Source organism: Artibeus jamaicensis, unplaced genomic scaffold (genome assembly GCF_021234435.1).
Source record: "Artibeus jamaicensis isolate MK-2021 breed Jamaican fruit bat unplaced genomic scaffold, CSHL_Jam_final scaffold_916, whole genome shotgun sequence".
Taxonomy (NCBI): domain Eukaryota; kingdom Metazoa; phylum Chordata; class Mammalia; order Chiroptera; family Phyllostomidae; genus Artibeus; species Artibeus jamaicensis.
The window spans coordinates 32453820-32473076 of NW_026522059.1; the positions used below are offsets into that span (position 1 = coordinate 32453820).

Here is a 19257-nt window from a genome sequence, read left to right on the forward strand (position 1 = left end):
GAACATAGCGGGCTATTTTATTTGTAAACGATAAAATAAAATCAAACACAAGGTGGTTCACCAGCTATTACAGAGTAGGCATTATTAGAACATGACTGTAATTGGGCTTTTTCACTTCCCAGTTTTCATGATTGGCCTGTCCCTATGTTTCAAAACACCGTAATGTAGGAACAACAAATGCAGACATAAAATTATTGATGTCTATCATATTGAATAAGCATGCATTTATTAAGCCTTCTGGGTGTTGGAACTGTATCTTGGGAATATCTAAGGTAGTAAAACTAATATTTTGTGGCCTCTTATAGTTTACAAAGATCCTTTCGGATGATGCTTACGCCACACATTAACTGCAGCACTGAAAAGAAAAAGAAATTGCCAACTTTTCTCTCTGCTTTTACCTCCCTTTCCTTAACTCCTGGAAATCACTAACGTTTATCCATTTACCAATGTACTAGAGCAATTCTTCATTGGAGCTTCTCATTCAAGGTACGGATTGATCCCCGAATTCGGTGTTGAATTAGCTTTTCCTTGATGAGGATCGCGGATTGGCTGGAATCTGAGCATGCGCAGAAGCTCAGCAAAGTTGGGCGGGTTCGGGCTGGCGCCTCCCTTCACCCTCGCTAACGGGAAACGGGTGAGTGTCAGGGAGCTTGCGCGAACCTGGCCGGGGCGCCGGGTGGTGGGTTACGCCTGGAGAGCGCATGGGCAAACAGTACGTCGGTTTGTCCGGAGCGGAGGGGAGAGTGGGCGCCATCTTCTTCTAGGCTCACTGAGGGCTCGCTCTACCTCTCCTGGGGAGGCTGTTGCGACGACGAGTGTCCCCCGCCCCCGGCCAGTGTGTCAGACTCCGCAGCAGTGGTGTGTGTTTATTGCCAAGTGCGAAGCAGTTACCCTGGGGGCGCCGGGGGTGGGGAGGAGTTGGCGTCTGGGACGGAAGAACTGGGAAAGGCGGGGCCGGCAGCCGCGCCAGGACCTAGCTCAGCTTCTGCTGTTAGGGTACCCTCTTTACTTGCTAAACAGTCACTCTCCAGTCAGCCTCCATGTGCTGTTGTGTGTGCGCTTGCCATATTTCTTAAAAGTGAAGATCTCGAGGGATTTCATAGGTATTTTTTTTTCCTTTGCTCTGTCATTGTAGTTAGCGGTGGCAGGAAAGCGCTGAAGGCCCGGCTCGTTAGGTGTGAGAGGGGCCGAAGTGTTTTAAATTTGGAAGTTCACGCTCTGGCGAGTTAGGGCGGAATGTTGGCCCTTGGGACCCGGTAACAGGCACGGAGGTGGGGCGGTCCAGGTTAATTTGAAAGCTGATTTTGTTGGAAGGTCTGGCGACAGCATCGGATCTCACAAAGCAACCTGCTGGGCCTGGCGTGAAAAAAGGAAGCTCTGACCCTTGGGAGTCTGGACAAAGGCTTTGGGCTATAGAAGCGATACCTTCTGCTGATTCCCATTTGAGGATTGATGGATGATGATATGGGAAATCCTGTGCCGTGTGGATCCGTCTTCATTTACAGAGCCTATTGGGGACTATGGCTCTGTCTTCATGCCTTGGGTTTTCATTTGAACCATTACATTATAAGAGGATAAAAGGCAGGTCATCATAAAGAATAATTGTGGACTGGGGGTAGATTATTTTCTGCGGGGGGAAATTTATGCGTTTAGAGTTTGAATGTGCTTTATCATAACTGAGATTTGAAACGTCGCAATTTTCGCTCCCTCACTATGTTTGGGAAACATGTTTGGAATGACTTTGTTACTTGCTAGTTAAAATCAAATGGATCTGAAATAATACCTATTTAAATTTAGCCTCCAGTGCCCTCTCAGGCTTGATTAGAAGATGTACATTTCATTGTTTAGTGAGAATGATAACCAAGGGGGATGAATTGTTGGATAAAAATGCAGCAAAAGGAGTTTAAAATGATTTTGTTAATTTCAGTGACTTGCCCTTAAATGAGTTTTTAAGGACCCATTTCCTTGTTTTCATAGGTTCGACGTTCCAATCCATCACTGTCTTTAAATCAACAGTCAAAAAAAAACTTTTGTTGCATTCATAAGTAGAAAAATTTTAAGTGCTTTAGAGTATTTTGCTTTTTGTGTAATGTTCTAAAAATAGAGTTTCTGGACAATTTGCTTAAGGAAATTACTTGGCAGACAGAGGAAAAGTGCTCGCTTTGAGAACTGGTCACTTACAAGTGGTCTCTTGTGTTGTTGCAGAGATAAATGGTACATTACTCTAGTATCTGAAGGGCAAAAAATTTTAAGCATTATACTTAACAGTGGCAAATTAAAACACACTTTTTTTTATATAGTCTGCTTGAATTGGAATTCATGAGATTTGCCCTCATGGAACTACTTAGTTTTTAAGTTAGGGAGGATAAATTAGTAGAAATCTTTGGAATTTGACATAATTATTCCCTGAAACATCCCTAATTTTTGTTGTAGATTTATTTATGTCCTCAGGGTAAATTCCTTTTAAAGTAAAAAAAAAGGGGGGGGAGGCACACATAATATGTATGTTACACTGTTTTCTAAAGCATTTAAAAAGTAAAAAAAGGAGCTAAATCAGTTTGTATAAGGAGCCTTTAGAACTTGAGTGGGCACAACTCTTTCAGAAGCTGTTTATAGTTTATGTTAAAATGCTGGTGTGGATGTTGGTTTGTTGAAGAACTAGGCTTATATTTGAGGGTTTTTGTTTTTTTTTGGTACTGCGCGGATTTTTCTCTGAAATAGACCATTTCATAGAGCAGTTTTTTTTTAGGTTTACAGCAGTTTTGAGCAGAAGGTACAGATATTTCCCAAATACCTACCTGCCCCCACATATACCATGCAAATATTTTAATATTAAGTCTCATTAATATTTTTAATATTAATTTGACATTGATAATTAAGATGCCAAGCAATTTCTTGATATCTTTTTTTAGTTTAGCTTGTAGTTTATAAAGTTTAATCTTGGACACTTTTCAAAGGAAAATAAACCTTGCAGACTTCAAAGAATATGTCGTCAGACCCCACTTTGTGGGAAAGTGGTAATTGTTTATAAGTACTGAATTAAAGCAACACTTAATTTGCACATTAAAAAGAAATTTATAGCCCTGGCTGGTATAGCTCAGTGGATTGAACTCAGGCCTGCGAACCAGAGAATCGCAGTTTGATTCCCAGTCAGGGCACATGTCTGGGTTGCAGGCCGGTTCCCTGCAGGCCAGTTCCCAGCAGGGGATGCACAAAAGGCAACCATACATTGATGTTTCTCTCCCTCTCTCCTTCTCCTCTAAAGATAAATAAATACATAAATAAATAATTTTAAAAATTTATAATTATTTAATGGCTCTTAAAAACTTACTTGGAAAACTAGATTAAATACTGTTAGGTTATCTTTGAAAGTAGGTGTGAATTTCCTTAAGGAAACACTAGGTTGAGATTTTTCAGTAGTTCCTACTGATAGTCCCCAAGCATTCCAGATATTTTTACTACATTGTCATTTGGGTTTATTCATTAGAACCCGGGATAGTTGTGTGAAATGGAAGCTTGAGAAGATTCTGTATCTGAACATTTTCTGTTCAACTTGCGATGAATAGTGATTTCTTTTAGGAGTTTATGGAGTAGTGTAATGGTTGAGTTTAAGATAAGAAATGACAGTAGCTAAGATTTCTGATTTTAGAGATATTTCGGTATTTGCTTTAATTATATTTGGTTCCGTGTTTGGAAGTGTATATGTAGAACTTAAAATTGTATCCAAATGGTAGCTATTATTTGGATTTTGCTTTAAAAATTGGTTTTTGAAGTGTTTTATTCGTTTATCATTTTGAATGGTCACCTTTTTAATTTGATTTGGTTTTACATTTTGAAAGGGAAGAGAATTACAAGTGTCAGACGTATTAATGAGTTAGGTATTTGGTCTTTTCATGGTTGGAAGAGATAGAAAGTTTGGGGGAATTTTTTATTGTTTTTAAATTTCATTTTACTTGTGGGAAGATTGTCTTTTTTTTTTTTAAAGTGGATGTAAAATTTATATACAATTTAAGCACAGACCTTAAAGATAAAATTCATTTAGCTTTGATAGATTTATGTACCCATGTAACCAGCACTCCAGTTAAAATGTATAACATTTCCATCACCCCTTTCCTCGTATCATTTTCAATCAAGTTTAGTTTATAGGAAGTTTTTAAAAAAATAATTTGCAGATGTCTTCTCAGAATTTGTAGGCCCTTTTTGCTAAAGAATGATTTATTTCCTCTCAGAACAAAGAAGACCATCTTGTAATGCCCATAGTTGTGGTTCCTTATATTGCTTCACTTTTTTAATAGGTCATTCTGAAGTGAATAACCTAATCTGGCGTTGTTTAAAATCAATTATAGAGTCCCGGGATTAATTATATTTCATTTTCTTTCCACAGTTAAGTTGCTTTTACAGAATTAACAGGTGTCCAAGAAATTAAAAAAAAAAAGGTAAGATATCCAGAGTTTAACAGAGGCTTGACAAAAAATGTAAAAGTAGAATAATACATATTAGGTACCCATGGCTTCTGTACTTTATGTCGGGCCAGGGATGCACTAGTGGTAAGCAATTTATTAGATAATGAGCCAGAAATTATGTACTGACCATAGATGGCTTTTATAAACATGTAAAATTCATCATGGTAAAATTCTTTCATCCACAAAGTTCTCTCTCGTGTGTCAGTAGAAAGTATGTTTCTTAGTGAGTCTGAAAATTTTTTTGGTCTTATTGTGAAACAGTACTTGGCAGACTTACAAAGAAGACTTTATATTTTTGTTCATACTATATAGGATAGGTGACATGAAAATATATCTTCAAAGTAGTCGGTTTATTTGTATGTTTAGAGAAAAGTTTATTATTTTTTTAAAGAATTAGATACAATCAATATTTTTGTGAACTCGTATTTTGTTTTCATTTATAAAGTGCTGAAGAAAGTAGGAACCAAGTAATTATTAAGCTTAGTGTCGGATAAGGTACTTCAAAAATAAGACTTGCTATTATGTGTACCTTTTTGTCTGCAGGTCATTATTGCTGTGATTTGAGCTCAGCATGGCTGTAGTCATCCGTTTACTGGGGCTTCCTTTTATTGCGGGGCCTGCGGATATTCGTCACTTTTTTACGGGATTGACTATTCCTGATGGAGGAGTGCATATAATTGGAGGGGAAATTGGGGAGGCTTTTATTATTTTTGCAACAGATGAAGATGCAAGACGGGCCATAAGTCGTTCAGGAGGGTTTATCAAGGATTCATCTGTAGAGCTCTTTCTTAGCAGTAAGGCAGAAATGCAGAAGACTATAGAAATGAAAAGAACTGATCACAAAGGAAGAGAGCGACCAGGATCTGGGGTATCAGGGGTTGACTGCTTATCTGATTTTGTCGAGGGCATTAAAGAAGAAGCAAGTAATTCTGGATATGGCTCTCCGATTAATCAAGATGCTGGGTTTCATACTAATGGTACAGGACATGGTGATTTAAGGCCAAGAAAGACACGGCCATTAAAGGCAGAGAATCCATACTTGTTTCTACGAGGTTTGCCTTACTTAGTAAATGAAGATGATGTACGTGTCTTTTTCTCTGGTTTGTGTGTGGATGGAGTAATTTTCTTAAAACATCATGATGGCCGAAATAATGGTGATGCCATAGTAAAATTTGCTTCATGTGTTGATGCTTCAGGAGGTCTTAAATGTCATAGAAGTTTTATGGGTTCCAGATTTATAGAAGTAATGCAAGGCTCAGAACAACAATGGATTGAGTTTGGTGGTAGCACAAGTAAGGAGGGTGACATTCCTATGAGAACTGAAGAACACTCTCCACCAAGAGGAATAAATGATAGGCATTTTCGAAAACGATCTCATTCGAAATCTCCCAGAAGAACACGTTCTCGTTCCCCACTGGGATTTTATGTGCACTTAAAAAATCTGTCCCTAAGTATTAACAAAAGAGATTTAAGAAATTTCTTTAGAGATACTGATCTGACTAATGAACAGATTAGGTTTTTATATAAAGATGAAAGAAGAACAAGATATGCCTTTGTGATGTTCAAGACACTGAAAGACTATAACACTGCTCTGGGTTTACATAAGACTGTTTTACAGTATCGTCCAGTTCTTGTTGATCCAATTTCTAGAAAACAAATGCTGAAGTTCATTGAATGTTATGAAAAGAAAAGACCAGCATCAGTAGAGAAAGAGAGGATTGGACGTGTTTCACAGAAATACTCTCAAGAAGGCTACTCTGGCCAGAAACTGTGTATATATATGAGAAATTTTCCATTTGATGTTACAAAAGTTGAAGTGCAGAAGTTCTTTGCAGACTTTTCTCTTGCTGAGAATGACATTTACTTGCTTTATGATGACAAAGGTGTTGGTCTGGGGGAAGCACTGGTGAAATTCAAATCAGAAGAACAGGCCATGAAAGCTGAACGTTTAAATCGTCGAAGATTCTTGGGAACAGAGGTGTTGTTAAGACTTATATCTGAGGCACAAATGCAGGAGTTCGATGTAAATTTTTCTTTGCTGTCCAGTAAGGGAAGGCAAGACCATTCAAAATCATGTGATAGGGATGACCCTTCCCATTCATTTGACTCGAATGATCTACCAGTATATGCAGTGGGCCTTTCTGAAAACTATAGGCATCCTCCAGAAGACCCGAGGCAGCTGGACAATTTCAGGCACGCCCAGGGGGATTTCCAACAGCCTGACAGGTGCCCTCCAGAAGACTTCAGGCATTCCCCAGAGGACTTCAGGCGCTCCCCAGAATTTAGGTACTCTCACGAGGGACATTTCCGGAGGCCTCAGGAGGAGGACTTCAGATGCTCTTGGGAGGATTTCAGTTACCGTGGGGAAGAAGACTTACGGCACCCAAGGGAAGAGAATTGGAGGCGTCCACCAGAGGAGGATTTCAGGCAGGATCCCAAGGAGGACTTTAGGCGATCCCCTGAGGAGGACTGGAGGCGACTTCCCAAGGAGGACTGGAGGCGGCTTCCGGAGGAGGACTGGAGGTGGCTTCCTGAGGGAGAGTTCAGACGGCCACGCGAGGAGGATTGGAGACGACCCCTTGAGGATGATTTTAGGCGGCTTCCCCAGGGGGAATGGAGGCGACGACCTAAGGAGGACTTCCGGCGACTTTCGGAGGAAGACTTAAGGCAACCTTTCGAACAGGACTTTAGGCGTCCTCCAGTGGAGGACTTCAGACGTTCTCCTGAGGATTTCAGGTGTTCTCCTGAAGAGGACTTGAGGCGGCATCCCCAGGAGCACTTCCGGAGGCCGCCCCCGGAGCACTTCCGGAGGCCGCCCCAGGAGCATTTCCGACGGCCGCCCCAGGAGCATTTCCGATTCCGACGGTCACCCCAGGAACACTTAAGGCATCCACCTGATGAAGATTTCAGGCGCCTCCCAGATGAAGACTTTAGGAATCCTCCTGAGGAGGACTTTAGTAGGAGTCCCCAGGAGGAAGATTTCAGATGCCCTTCTGATGAGGATTTCAGGCGGCTTCCAGAGGAAGATCTCAGGGCAGGTCCAGAGGAGGACTCTAGACTTCCTGATGATTTTAGACCACCTGGTGAGGGGTTTAGGAGCCCATCAGATGATTTTAGAAGTCATCGCCCTTTTGTGAATTTTGGTCGCCCAGAAGGTGGCAAGTTTGATTTTGGAAAGCGTAATATGGGAAGTTTTCCTGAAGGGAGATTTATGCCTGATCCAAAATTAAATTGTAGTTCAAGTAGAATAACACCTATTAAAATAATGAATCTTCCATTTAAAGCTAATGTTAATGAAATTCTAGACTTTTTTCATGGTTATAGAATCATACCCGATTCAGTTAGGATACAGTATAATGACCAGGGATTACCTACAGGGGAAGCTATTGTCGCTATGGTAAACTATAATGAAGCTATGGCTGCTATTAAAGATCTAAATGATAGGCCAGTTGGCCCACGCAAAGTTCGGTTACTTTTGCTCTAGAGAGAACATCTAAATTGAGTTACCTCCCCACAGTATTGATGGAGTAAAATACATTTGTTTTTTTAAAAAGTGTTTATTTTAACAGTCTAATGAAAAACATTTTAAATTTGATCTGTGACTGGAATAAATGTAAGTAGTGGAATGTAAGTCTAGTTTTCTTTTGCTTGCAAATTGCCGTTTACTTTTTCTAATTAAAGTTATATATGTTTTTTTTTTTTGACAGTGGGGAAGAGGACTAATTCCCTGAGTTCATTATTTTTTGTTGATGTCATGGGTATACCTCAAGACCTGTATAAAGTAGAGCTGTATTTGGGGAAGACAAGTTTTATATTCACTTTTGTTTGCATTCTGTAGTCTATATATTTTACTCAAAATGTATAAGGAAATGGTCATCAGTAACTGATTTGTTCAGGTTTAGCATTTTCATTACTGACTGCCTGCAGAATTAATGCCTTCTTCCTTGTCTGAGCTATTGCTGTGTTAAGCTTCCTATCAGTTATAAATAATTCTAAATGAACATACTGTGAACTTGAAATTTACTCATGTAAAAAGGTTAGGAGATTCTTAGTTTCCATGTTCATGACTTGAAAAGTTTTATAAAAATAAAAAAAAATTGCAACTAAATAGACCAACTAATTAACTTGTATTTGTATAAAAGGGAAAGAAAAGAATTACAGCTTCGTTTGTGAAGTTTTTCAACAGTTACATTAAACAATATTTATGATAGGAGTGACCAAACATTCTGTAATGCTAGTGTAGAGTGTTACGTATAGTCCTGTGGTTTCTTCAACATCTCATCAAACAAACTGGTAAGAGTAACTCAAAATACTTAAAAGACAAAAAATAATTGTAGGTACAAAGAGACTTTCAGGCTTGTGCTGGGAACACCTGATTAAATGGATATGGTTTGTGTTTCGAGGAAGAATTTTTTGATGATTCATGTAACTTCTGTTTTTACTAGGTTCTCATTTTTTTAATTTCAAAACCTTGTATTGAAAGACTAAACAACTATTAGACTTGTGAGATCAAATTTTGACTTTTGATATTTGACATTTAGTATAGAATTTTGCAGAATACTGCATTTGATTTTTCTATACCAGTGATATTAATGGCTAACAAACATTGGGCCATTAATATTTATGTGCTTGGGCCACGTTACTATGTGCTAGGAAGTATAAGCACTTTACATGCATGATCTCAACCATAGAGTATTATTTACCTGTGTTTCATTGATGAGATAATGAAGTTTAGAGAAGTTAAATAACTTGCCTAAAATCAGAGCTAGTAAATCATGGAGCCAGTTTCAACACACTCACCAGTGACTTTAGTTCATGCTCTTAACACTTTTGCCTACTAACTTTGTTAAATGGTACTTTAAATTTTAGTAAGACCTTGCTAAAAACATATTCAAGAGTGAACCATATTTTCTTCCATTGTAGTTTTAAAAATGACATTAAAAAATTAGTGTTCTCAAACACTGCTAACAAACGACAAAGTAACTTTAAAATTTTTTGTATATCCAGGTGTCTCATGGATGCCAACATTATATATTGGCATCTAATTTAAAATTAATTTTATCAAACATGACTTGACTTTGGCTTCTTATAGTTACATAATACAAGTTAGGTGATTTTTGTCGATGCTGTGTCCAGAGATTTCCTACACTGAGCAAATAAATATAAAATATGAATTGATATACAGTAGTTGCCATTTAATATTAGGATATTGCTAAAGTAGAAAACTGACTGTCAGTACTTAATCAATTAGTATTATAAGTATTTTGGAGTAATCTTCAGTGATTTAAAGAAGTCTCAGAGAAGCTAACCTTAACTTTGTTTTTAATAATAGTGAATATTCTGCTTGCTAGTAAAATGAGTAAACTGGTAAGTTTGGTTCAAAAAAGGCTCATCAGTATGGCTCTTCAAACTAGTAAACTTATAAATAGCTAGATGAATGATAAGCTAATATCCAAACCAAGCACAATGAATAAAACAGGAATATTTTTATATGCTAAAAGACTGTATACATAGTTCATTTGGTCAGCATTGTTGAGGACTTAAATGGTTCTCAAATATATACCAATAAAAGCTAAGATGAAGCTTAAAAGTGAAATGTCACTGAATGTAGAACTGCTGAAAGAAGGCTGGTGTGTGGTAGGGGTGGATAAGAGGCTAACAGTAGTAAACACAAGCTTTGTATTTTGATTATAAATGTAAAAAGAATGGATTGATATGAAGTTAATTTTACTCTGTAATCTATCAGTTTAATATATTTTCAAACTTTTTAAAATAAAAAGTTTATTACACAAAGCTGGATTCTGCTAGTTGGGAGCCATTTTTTCATATCTTTTCCCAACTCTGTCTACAGTGGTGTGTTGATGACCAAAATTGGCCATGGTAGTATTACACTATGGAAATTGACAAATGCAACAAATCAGGACATTTTTCACTCTAGGGAGTTGGCTTATCAGCACACCAGCAATTTCAAAGACAATAAAGAGTACACATTTAGTACATGTGTACTAAATAAAGCACCACATACCCATCATCCAACTTCAATATCATCTCATAGCCAATTTTATTTTTTCTTATTGCTAGATATATTAGGTACACTAGGGCATACTGGTTCTTTAGTTAATGCCACTTTAATTATCTTAAAACATTTTTGCCATGGAAAATACAGATTATGTCCAGAAAGTAAACTTAAGCCCATGACCAACAGGTAGATAGGAATCATATTAGGAATGCACTTTTGCCATTTACTGAGAACATAGCCAAAAGTGACTCTTAGTCCATAAATTACCTGTTAAGTAGTACCCTGTCACCTCTGTTTGCCTTAAATGTTAGCTGTCATTTATTGAGCTGCATTAGATACTATATATTTATGATCTATAATTATGTAAATTGTCATCTAACCCAATAACCCTAATAACTGTAAACCTATTTTGGAGATAAGAAATGGAGGCCTATAAGCTAAGTAACTGCTTGAGGTGTTTGCCTGTTATTTTACAAGGTAAAAGGTTTTTATGTACTTAAAGGTGGTTACATTTAAATGGCTGCTTTTAGTTTTTTGGCTCACTGATAAAATATTTACCACCTAGCCTTTTAAGTTTGCACTTATGTCTGGTCTAAAAGAAACATAATTTTACATCAATGAAAGTATTATCATGTATAGTGTTCCTTTTGTCCTTAGAATGTTTCTTTGAGGTAGACAGAACATACATTCTTTTTTTTTAAATTTTACTTATTTATTTTCGAGAGAGGGGAAGGGAAAGAGAAGAGTGGGAGAGAAACATCAATGTGTGGTTGCCTCTCATGTGTCCCCTACTGGGGACCTGGCCTGCAACCCAGGCATGTGCCATGACTGGGAATTGAACCGGTGACCCTTTGCTTCACAGGCCTGTGTTCAATCTACTGAGCTACATCAGCCAGGGCAGAGCATACATTCTTTATCAATTACTTGCTGATTGTTTCACATTCATATGTTTTGACTGTACAGATTAGGCAACTGTGCTCAGGAAAAGTTGCAGCAAAAGAAATATAACCTTGTTTTTTCCTCTCAAGTACAACACAAGGTTTAAGTACTGGGAAAATAAAAATGCAGTGATATCCTTAGTTCCTTAAGAATACCAATTTATTTAGGATTTTTAAATGTTTTGAATATTTTAAAGTACTGAAGTTATTTTATCACATAGGAATATTCACTCAGGAAACAGTGCTTTGTTAAGAACAACCATGAATAACAAAGTCAAAAAACCATTCTAGAAAGTCTTTATTTTTTTGGTATGAATGATTGCTTTTTGTAGTTTTCCCAAGTGATTTTGTAAATTTCGTAGTTTTTATATGCCTGATTGGGATCCATGAAATAACAAAGTACAATTCCCCATCCAAAAAAACAAAAGCATCAGATGCACTGAAAGGCTCTAATTAGTTTTACATTTTCAGGAATAACTGAGTATGCACTTCTTTTTATTAGGTGGTAATTTGGTAAAATTTTCTTAGAATTTTTAATAATTTATGCCTTTCCATGGTGTTTTCTTAAGCAACATTTTACCAAATTACAGCTTTCCAAAAGTTGTAGTAGTACCATGACAACTTGAGTATGAAAGCAGTTTTAAAACTAGAATCAGGCTGAAGGTGCCTTTTAAAAGCTCAAATGTGTGCTATATGTATAGTTATAGAACACTGACATCTGAGGCTCCCATTAGTTTTAATTAAGGGTGATTATGCTCTTGTTGAAAAAGTAAATTTATGTATTAAAAGTTAAAACTTCAGGTTAAAGTAAAAGGGAAAGTTTTTTTTTGATTAAGGCTTTACAGAATTTTGTATTTAATCAGAATGACTAAGGACTCTTTTCTGGTAATGAAAGCATGGTGTCTAACCTAAAAGAAGCGAGTGGTACTGTTAAAATATTTTCTTTTTGGTCATTTATTATAACCTCAGCTAGGTAATTAATATGGAATACTTTTAAAATACATAATCTTTTTTAAAAAATGGAATCTATACAAAAAGATAACACACTGCTAGACGGGATGTTAAAATGACTGCTGTATAATGTTTTTTAAAGCCTTCATTTTTGTCAGCGTAAATTTCCTTTATTTTTCATTTCTTGTAGGATTTCATGTTGAAGTTTAATATATCAAACCAGTATAAAGTTTTACAATTTAGTGATTTTGGATTTCAAGTCATTTAAGATAAAAATGGAAATGTGAAGTTTACTGAAGAAAATGAATTTTCTTCTGTTACATCTTTGTCTTCATAAACTAATTTTCTTCTTCTGTTACATCTAAGTCTTCATCCTCTTCATCATCATCGTCTGCTTGTTGATCCTTTCTTAGTCGACAGGTGGATACCTGTTAAAAAAACATATTTTAAAAAATGTATGTACATGCTTGGTATTTTAAACATGCCCTTACAGAAAAGGGCACATAAAACAAATATGTCAGAAAAATGTCCATAAATAATGATTTTTAGTAATATAAATTTCCTATAGGTTACTGTATTTTAAGGTGGAAACCAGTCAAAAGGTATTCCATTCATGTTATTTTCTGAATAAAAATGTGAAATTATTCCAGTTGGATGCCAGTACTTCAATAACAAAATACTTTTGGAAAAAAGTATAGTCTCAGTATATTATGAATGTCAAAAAAATTTAGATTAAACAATTCTTGGGTCACACAACACTGAGAAAGATCAAAGAGATGGCAAAAGCACAAGGATATTTTGACTAGGCAGTTGGAATAGTAAACTTTAAAAACAAAGTAATTTAAATAGAATGAATTGACAGTCTGAATTCACCACTTAGCTTTAAGTCCTGACTGTTATCACTTGGGTCACCTTGTTCCAAACCTTTCTGAGAGTGATTATATCTTCCAGGGGACATCTGGCAATGTCTGGAGACATTGTTAATTGTCACAACTGGGGGTGTGTGCTTCTGTGTGTAGCATCTCTTCAGTAGTGACTAGTGGTGCTGCTCAACATCTTTACAAGGCACAGGGCAGTACTGTTTCCTCCATCACCAGGTTATATGGCCCCTAGTCCATAGTGCTGAGGTTGAGAAACCCTGGGGTAATGTTATCTAACTTAGGTGTAACGTCATTAACTCTAAATAGTCACACAAAACTTCACAGGTACTGTAATACTAAATTTATGTAATATATTTGTATGTCACAATGTTGGAATCTTAAGGTAAATTGTTTAAGGGGAGAGATGCATGAATATAAAGCAGAGGACAGATGAAAACAGAAGGTGCTGGGTCATATTTACCTAAAAATGTTATTTTGAAAATATTTTGCTCATTTTTAAATTCTGAAGGCAAGATATGAAAAAACACATAGCTCTCCAGATCAGAGTTGGCAAGCCATGGGCCAGTTTGCCTTAAAAAAAAAAAAAAAATTTTACCACAGCACAGCCATTTGTTGTTTTTTTAATATATTGCTTATGGCTGCTCTTAGATGGACAGACCATATATACAGCCCACAAAATCTATTATTTTTCTTGGTGGTCCCTTAGAGAAGAAGGTTGTTGAGCCCTTCTGTTCTACATACCTGGTAACTAAGGCTTTCTGGATATGGACTGAGAAAATTGGCTCTTTACCTAAATATCTGTGCTTCTGGATCTATGGTAGTGTTCAGGAAAAGTGCTTTTTAGGTATAATTTCCAATAAGTCATGATAATGGGACTTAACTCTAAATAGTTTGACTTCAAAATCTATGTTTTTCATATTATACTGGAGAACAAATCTAGATTAGCATTCTCCTGTCTTTCCACCTTGGCTCTGAAGGTTCTGCTTTAGAGAGTAGTATGTGTTACTGTATAAAACATTAATAAAAGAAATAACAGATGCATGGAGTGCAGTCTGGTACCATTATGTCTAAGAGGATAAGGAAGGATAAGTTACATGAGGTCATTTGATTTAAGGGAAACATTTTTAGTACTAAACAATGCCAATGGCAGCAGCTCAAATTCTTTCAAGTTATGGTTTAGCTCACCTGTCCTGTTCCAGATACACACTTAGCTGACAGAGATCTCTGAAGAGGCGACTTCGAATTTGCTCTTACAATATCTAAACGAGATGAATAGTCTGGTGGATACAGAGAATTTCGGAAAACCTGTTGCAATGATAAAACATAAAGTAGATATTAAATAATGGAAATCTAGAAAGCCATGTTAAATTCCTCTTAGTTAAGATTTTAAAAAAATTTTATTTGTTTTTAGGGGAAAGGAAGAAAGAGGGGAGAAACATCAATGTGTGGTTGCCTCCTGTGTGCCCCTACTGGAGATATGGCCGACAATCTAGGCATGTGCCCTGACTGGGAATTGAACCTGTGACCCTTTGGTTCACAGACTGGCACTCATTCCACTGAGCCATACCAGCCAGGGCTAAGATTTTTTTAAAAGTAACCTCCCCCAATCCCTATTCCCCGGTACAAAATTTCAATTATTTATTATTAATTTGAAACAAAAATAAAAAATTAAAAAATATTTTAAGTTGTAAAGCTGAAAACTAAAAAATTCTATTTGAACCATGTGTGATAATGATGGATCCTGAAACTGTCACTTGAGAGATTTTGCTGGGGAAATGTCAAAGTTCCCACCCCAGAAGAATATGCAAGCCAGTAGGAAGGCTGCAAATCACATCTTTGATTCTTTCTGTTGTGCCTGTCCTCAACTCTTACCAATATAACTCCACTGGAGACCCATTATAATTTATGGATTCCAGTCTCACTAGGATCTGGATTGCCATTACTTGTCAGCTCTTTTTCCTTAAAGCTGTGGTTCCAGATCTTACCACTTTTTTAAAGCCTTCCTACGTGTATCTTTTATTTTGCCCCATTTCTCTAACATGTAGACTAAAAGGTAAGGTTATCAGATGTGATTACTTCAATTTCCCCTTTTCCTTAACTCTTCACCTCATGTTTTTTCCCCCCTTAAAGTAAATGTCATTCTGATTCTTTCCAAGGTGCTTTTTTTCCTTTGTCCAAAACTTCAAACCTGCAAATAAAAGGGTTCTCTCTGTACAGGTTCCCTCCCAAAGCAAATAAACTCAAGATCAATTTTTCTTTTTTATTTACTTACTTTAAGATAAAACTTTATTCCTTAAAAATTCTTTAATATTCTACTTCTCCATTCATTTGTCAGTAAACTACAATTAGGCTTTTACCTTCCACTGAAATTGCTCTTGCAAAAATCACCAGTCATTGTTTTGTCATCTTCACTGACCTTGCACTGAAACTTATTACTTCCCAAAGCATGCTTTCGCTGAACTTTTCATGTGCAGTTGCTCTATTACTTCACATCTTTTTTAGTCTTTGAACCATAAATATTTTTAAAGAACTTCCTTTAGGCCACTTTTCCTTTTCTTGACACCTTTCTCTGAAAATTTTACCTATAGTATTTACTGGCTCCCCTGCAACCAGTTCTCTATGGACCTCTTCTGGTGGCTATATTTATGTTCCCAGCTGCTTTCTCTTCTCTTCGATCAGCACTGTCCATTAGAACTTAATGAGATGATGGACATGCTTACTGTTCTAGGCTGTCCAAAAAGGCCATGTGTGTGGCTTCTCAGCCCTTGAAATGTGGTTCCTGTGACTGAGAAATTAAATTTTTTATTTTAACCTTAAGTAGCCACATTTGCTACTGGCTACTACACTGGACAGTGTAGCTCTAGATCGACCTTTACAATGAAAGACATTACCATACATTTAGTAGACCAAGCTAGAAGCCTGAGCATTCTCCCTAAATTCCTTACTTGAGGTACAGTGGAATCAGTTACCGAACTGTTTGAGATTGGAAATGTTTGAAAACTGAGGTTTGACTGTACTTCTGTTTTAATTTTTGACTACATATTTTTCTTTGTGGCTTACTTAGAATAACTTTACTAAAGACCAAAATATTAATCCCATATCAAAAAATTATGTGGCTCCTGACTACCCAGAGTTCAGATGTCTTAGGTGACATCCACATCTTAAGATCACCCAAACCTACCCATCACTTTTCACTTCTAGCCTATATACCTGCATGCAGAACATGTTATATTCTGATTTTGCAATGCTGGTTTTTCATCCTGGAATTCACTCAACCTTCAAGAGCCAAGTCAAATTTCATCATCTGCTTTCTCCTATTCTCTAATCAGTAGCTCCTACTGTTCATACCCTAATACAGCCTTCATCTCACTGTTTTGTAATTATGTCTCCGCAACTGGTTTTAAGTTCCTCTAATGCAAGGAGCCCTGTTTCATCTTTCCTAGCTTAAGATAGTGACCTGGTAAATTAATGATGTTACCATGAACTTAATCCTGACGTATTTTGGGGGAAAAAGGAGACCCAAACTAGAGGATGTCTATATGCATTTCTTTAAACCTTAGAGAAGTATGGAACAAAAAAGAAATCAAGGGGTGAAACTTAACACAAGAGGCAAGATTTGTATTTTAGGGCAATTCAGGCATGCTAATTAGGTTATTTAACAGGTTACTGAGGACCCAATGTGTTTGGCGCCAGACATGGAACACTGGCATCCTGGTGTGATATAAAAGCTGGGTGATTCATTAGTCAACAGGAATTTGGAAGGGATATATTTTTGTTAGAACAAGATTCTCTTTTTAAAACTTTTCTAGCAAAATGAAGTTAAGAGTAGGAAGTTGAAGATAATATACACCCTTGGTTTAAAATTTTAAGCCAGTTAAAATGAATCTCTTATTGCAAAACAACAGATTTACAGCTTGGCAATAAAGCATTTTCCAGTATGGCCTAAGATCTCTTCTAGGCGCGAGTCTCACGATCTAAATATGCTCTGAAGTAACTGCACTGAACAAATGGGCCAAAGAATACTTTTTATGTGCAGAACAAATAAGGTAAGATGGTTTGTGATATAGCTAGATGCCTAATGGCGAAAAATTAAGTGCTGCCAGAGTAAGTCTCAGTAGTTCTCAAAAGCATGCACTACCTAAAAAGAATATCAAGTTATTTCTGTGTTCCTCTCTGTATATTTCCTGTACTTGTTTCCAAGAAATCTTGCTTTTAAAAGATCATTCCTCTTGGTACCTGTTGGATATAATTTTACTTCCCTTGGCCCTATTACTCTCTGTGGACTGTTCTCTTTCTATATGGCATAATAGTAATAGTTTGTACCTATAATTTGTTATGCCTCAGAACCTTTGTATATCTTTCTCTGAAAGTTGTTGCCAGGCATTCTCCTACTCACCCCTCAAGCTTCTAATTAAATACTTCTTTTGATGCTTCATACTATTTGGAGTCCTCCGTGACATTCATTACACTCACAGCACACTGTATGTTTTCCCTATGAGACTGATCACATTATAAAACTTAGTTATACAGTATGTATATTTTTTATTGTCTGAACTCCATTTCTAACTTAAAATGCTAAGTCCTCAGCACTTAGAATGGTGCCTGGTATATAACAGGTGCTCAATAAATAGTTGTTGAGTGAACATTTTATGAAGTAAATACTGTTAAGTACCTCCATTTTAGAGATAAGGATGTTGAAGTATGAAAAAGTTAACTTGCTTAGTATTTCCCCTTTAGGAAGTGGGGAAGTAATACTCAAAAACTGATCTACCACACAGCCCTGAGATGTTGAGTTTATTATGAATCTCTCCTCCCACAAGCTACTCAGTTGATTAAAAATAGTGGCAAAAGAAGCTATAAAGGAAGGGATGTGACAAAAAAGATATCTAGGGCCTCTGGAATGAGGAGGGAAATCATGGGGTTCAAAGGGTCGAAGGAATTTTAGTGTCAGTTAAATGTCATGTCAAGGGTATTAGAAGGCATCAATTCTGAACCTGCTACTTAGTGAAGTATTGTTTCTGCAGGAAATAGTTCATGTCACTCATGAAGAATCACACTTCTGGCAGTATAGTAGTGTAGACAGGGTAAAAACAGTGTTATAAGGCTACTGGATTTGGATCTCAGCTATGTTACTAGCTATGGGAACCTCTGGAAAGTTCCTTAACCCTACTGTGTCTCAGTTTTCTCATCCATAGAAAGGAGAGCAATAAGTACTTCTATGAAAGTTCATGGATTAAAATAAAATGCATGAGTGGCTGGTTTAAAGTAATCACTATATAAGCATTTGATACTTTATTTTACAAATGACAGATAAAAGGTTGACAATCTATTTAAAAAAATAGCACCTGAAAAGGAATGAAAATTAAGAAATGTTTTAGTATTTAGAAGGAGTGGGCACTTATGAAGCCATCTATTGACAGACAGTAAATGTAAATATAATCGCATATGTATAACTAATAAAACTGCTGTGATCGGTTTTGGCATTGGAAAACTACACATACTAAACATGTATCTTTTTTCATGTAATCGGGTTTTACTGGAACCAGCGTAGCAGTGAAAAGCTTGTGGAAGTTAGTTTAAAAAAGAAACTGGGGGAATCTTCAAAACTGTCAAATGGCAGACACTCCCAAATTCTATCATTTATTAATACAGATGGTTATATCTTGAGAAAACATGGCCCTTTTCACTTCTGTAGAAATAGTAAGTACAAATATGTCTTGAATATTCATTTTATCTATTTCAGCAAAAATACTTTTGTGCTTTTTTCCTCCTCTTTTTTGAAAGGTACAAGGGTAGGTCATATACTCTTCAGATATGCTTATTGTTGACAGCCTTTGATATTTAATTGCTCTAATGTTAGTTGGCCAGATTTACTTGCATTTAACTATCTGTACAAAGCAAGCCATACATATATGCCTACATTTATTTCGTAGTTTACAGATTAAGTCACAGAAAGCTGATTAGAAACCTGATTCTGCTTTTTACTAAGTGGCCAGTGGCAAGTT

General features: G+C 36.6%; 2 protein-coding genes across 6 annotated transcripts in view; one reads left to right on the forward strand and one right to left on the reverse strand.

Annotated features, from left to right (window-relative positions):
* The first annotated feature begins 617 nt into the window (after nt 1–617).
* RBM12B (RNA binding motif protein 12B) lies at nt 618–10624 on the forward strand. 5 transcript variants are annotated; one of them, XM_053661218.1, is made up of 3 exons: nt 618–634; nt 4385–4436; nt 5007–10624. In XM_053661218.1, exon 3 carries the CDS (start codon nt 5035–5037, stop codon nt 7945–7947), a length of 2913 nt encoding a protein of 970 aa, XP_053517193.1. In that variant the 5' UTR covers nt 618–634; nt 4385–4436; nt 5007–5034; the 3' UTR covers nt 7948–10624. The 5 variants fall into 5 exon arrangements, with proteins under 5 accessions (XP_053517193.1, XP_053517194.1, XP_036987005.2 ...); XM_053661219.1 differs by lacking the exon at nt 618–634 and adding an exon at nt 694–712; XM_037131110.2 differs by lacking the exon at nt 618–634 and adding an exon at nt 723–1103.
* Nucleotides 10625–11562: 938 nt separating this feature from the next.
* Nucleotides 11563–19257, reverse strand: part of CIBAR1 (CBY1 interacting BAR domain containing 1) — a 28598-nt gene continuing 20903 nt past the window's right edge. The window contains exons 8-9 of the mRNA XM_037131112.2: nt 14438–14557; nt 11563–12799 (exon numbers count right to left, since the gene is read on the reverse strand). Of these exons, the coding sequence (XP_036987007.1) occupies nt 12710–12799; nt 14438–14557 (210 nt within the window). The 3' untranslated portion in view covers nt 11563–12709. The remainder of the gene's footprint in view (nt 12800–14437; nt 14558–19257) is intronic.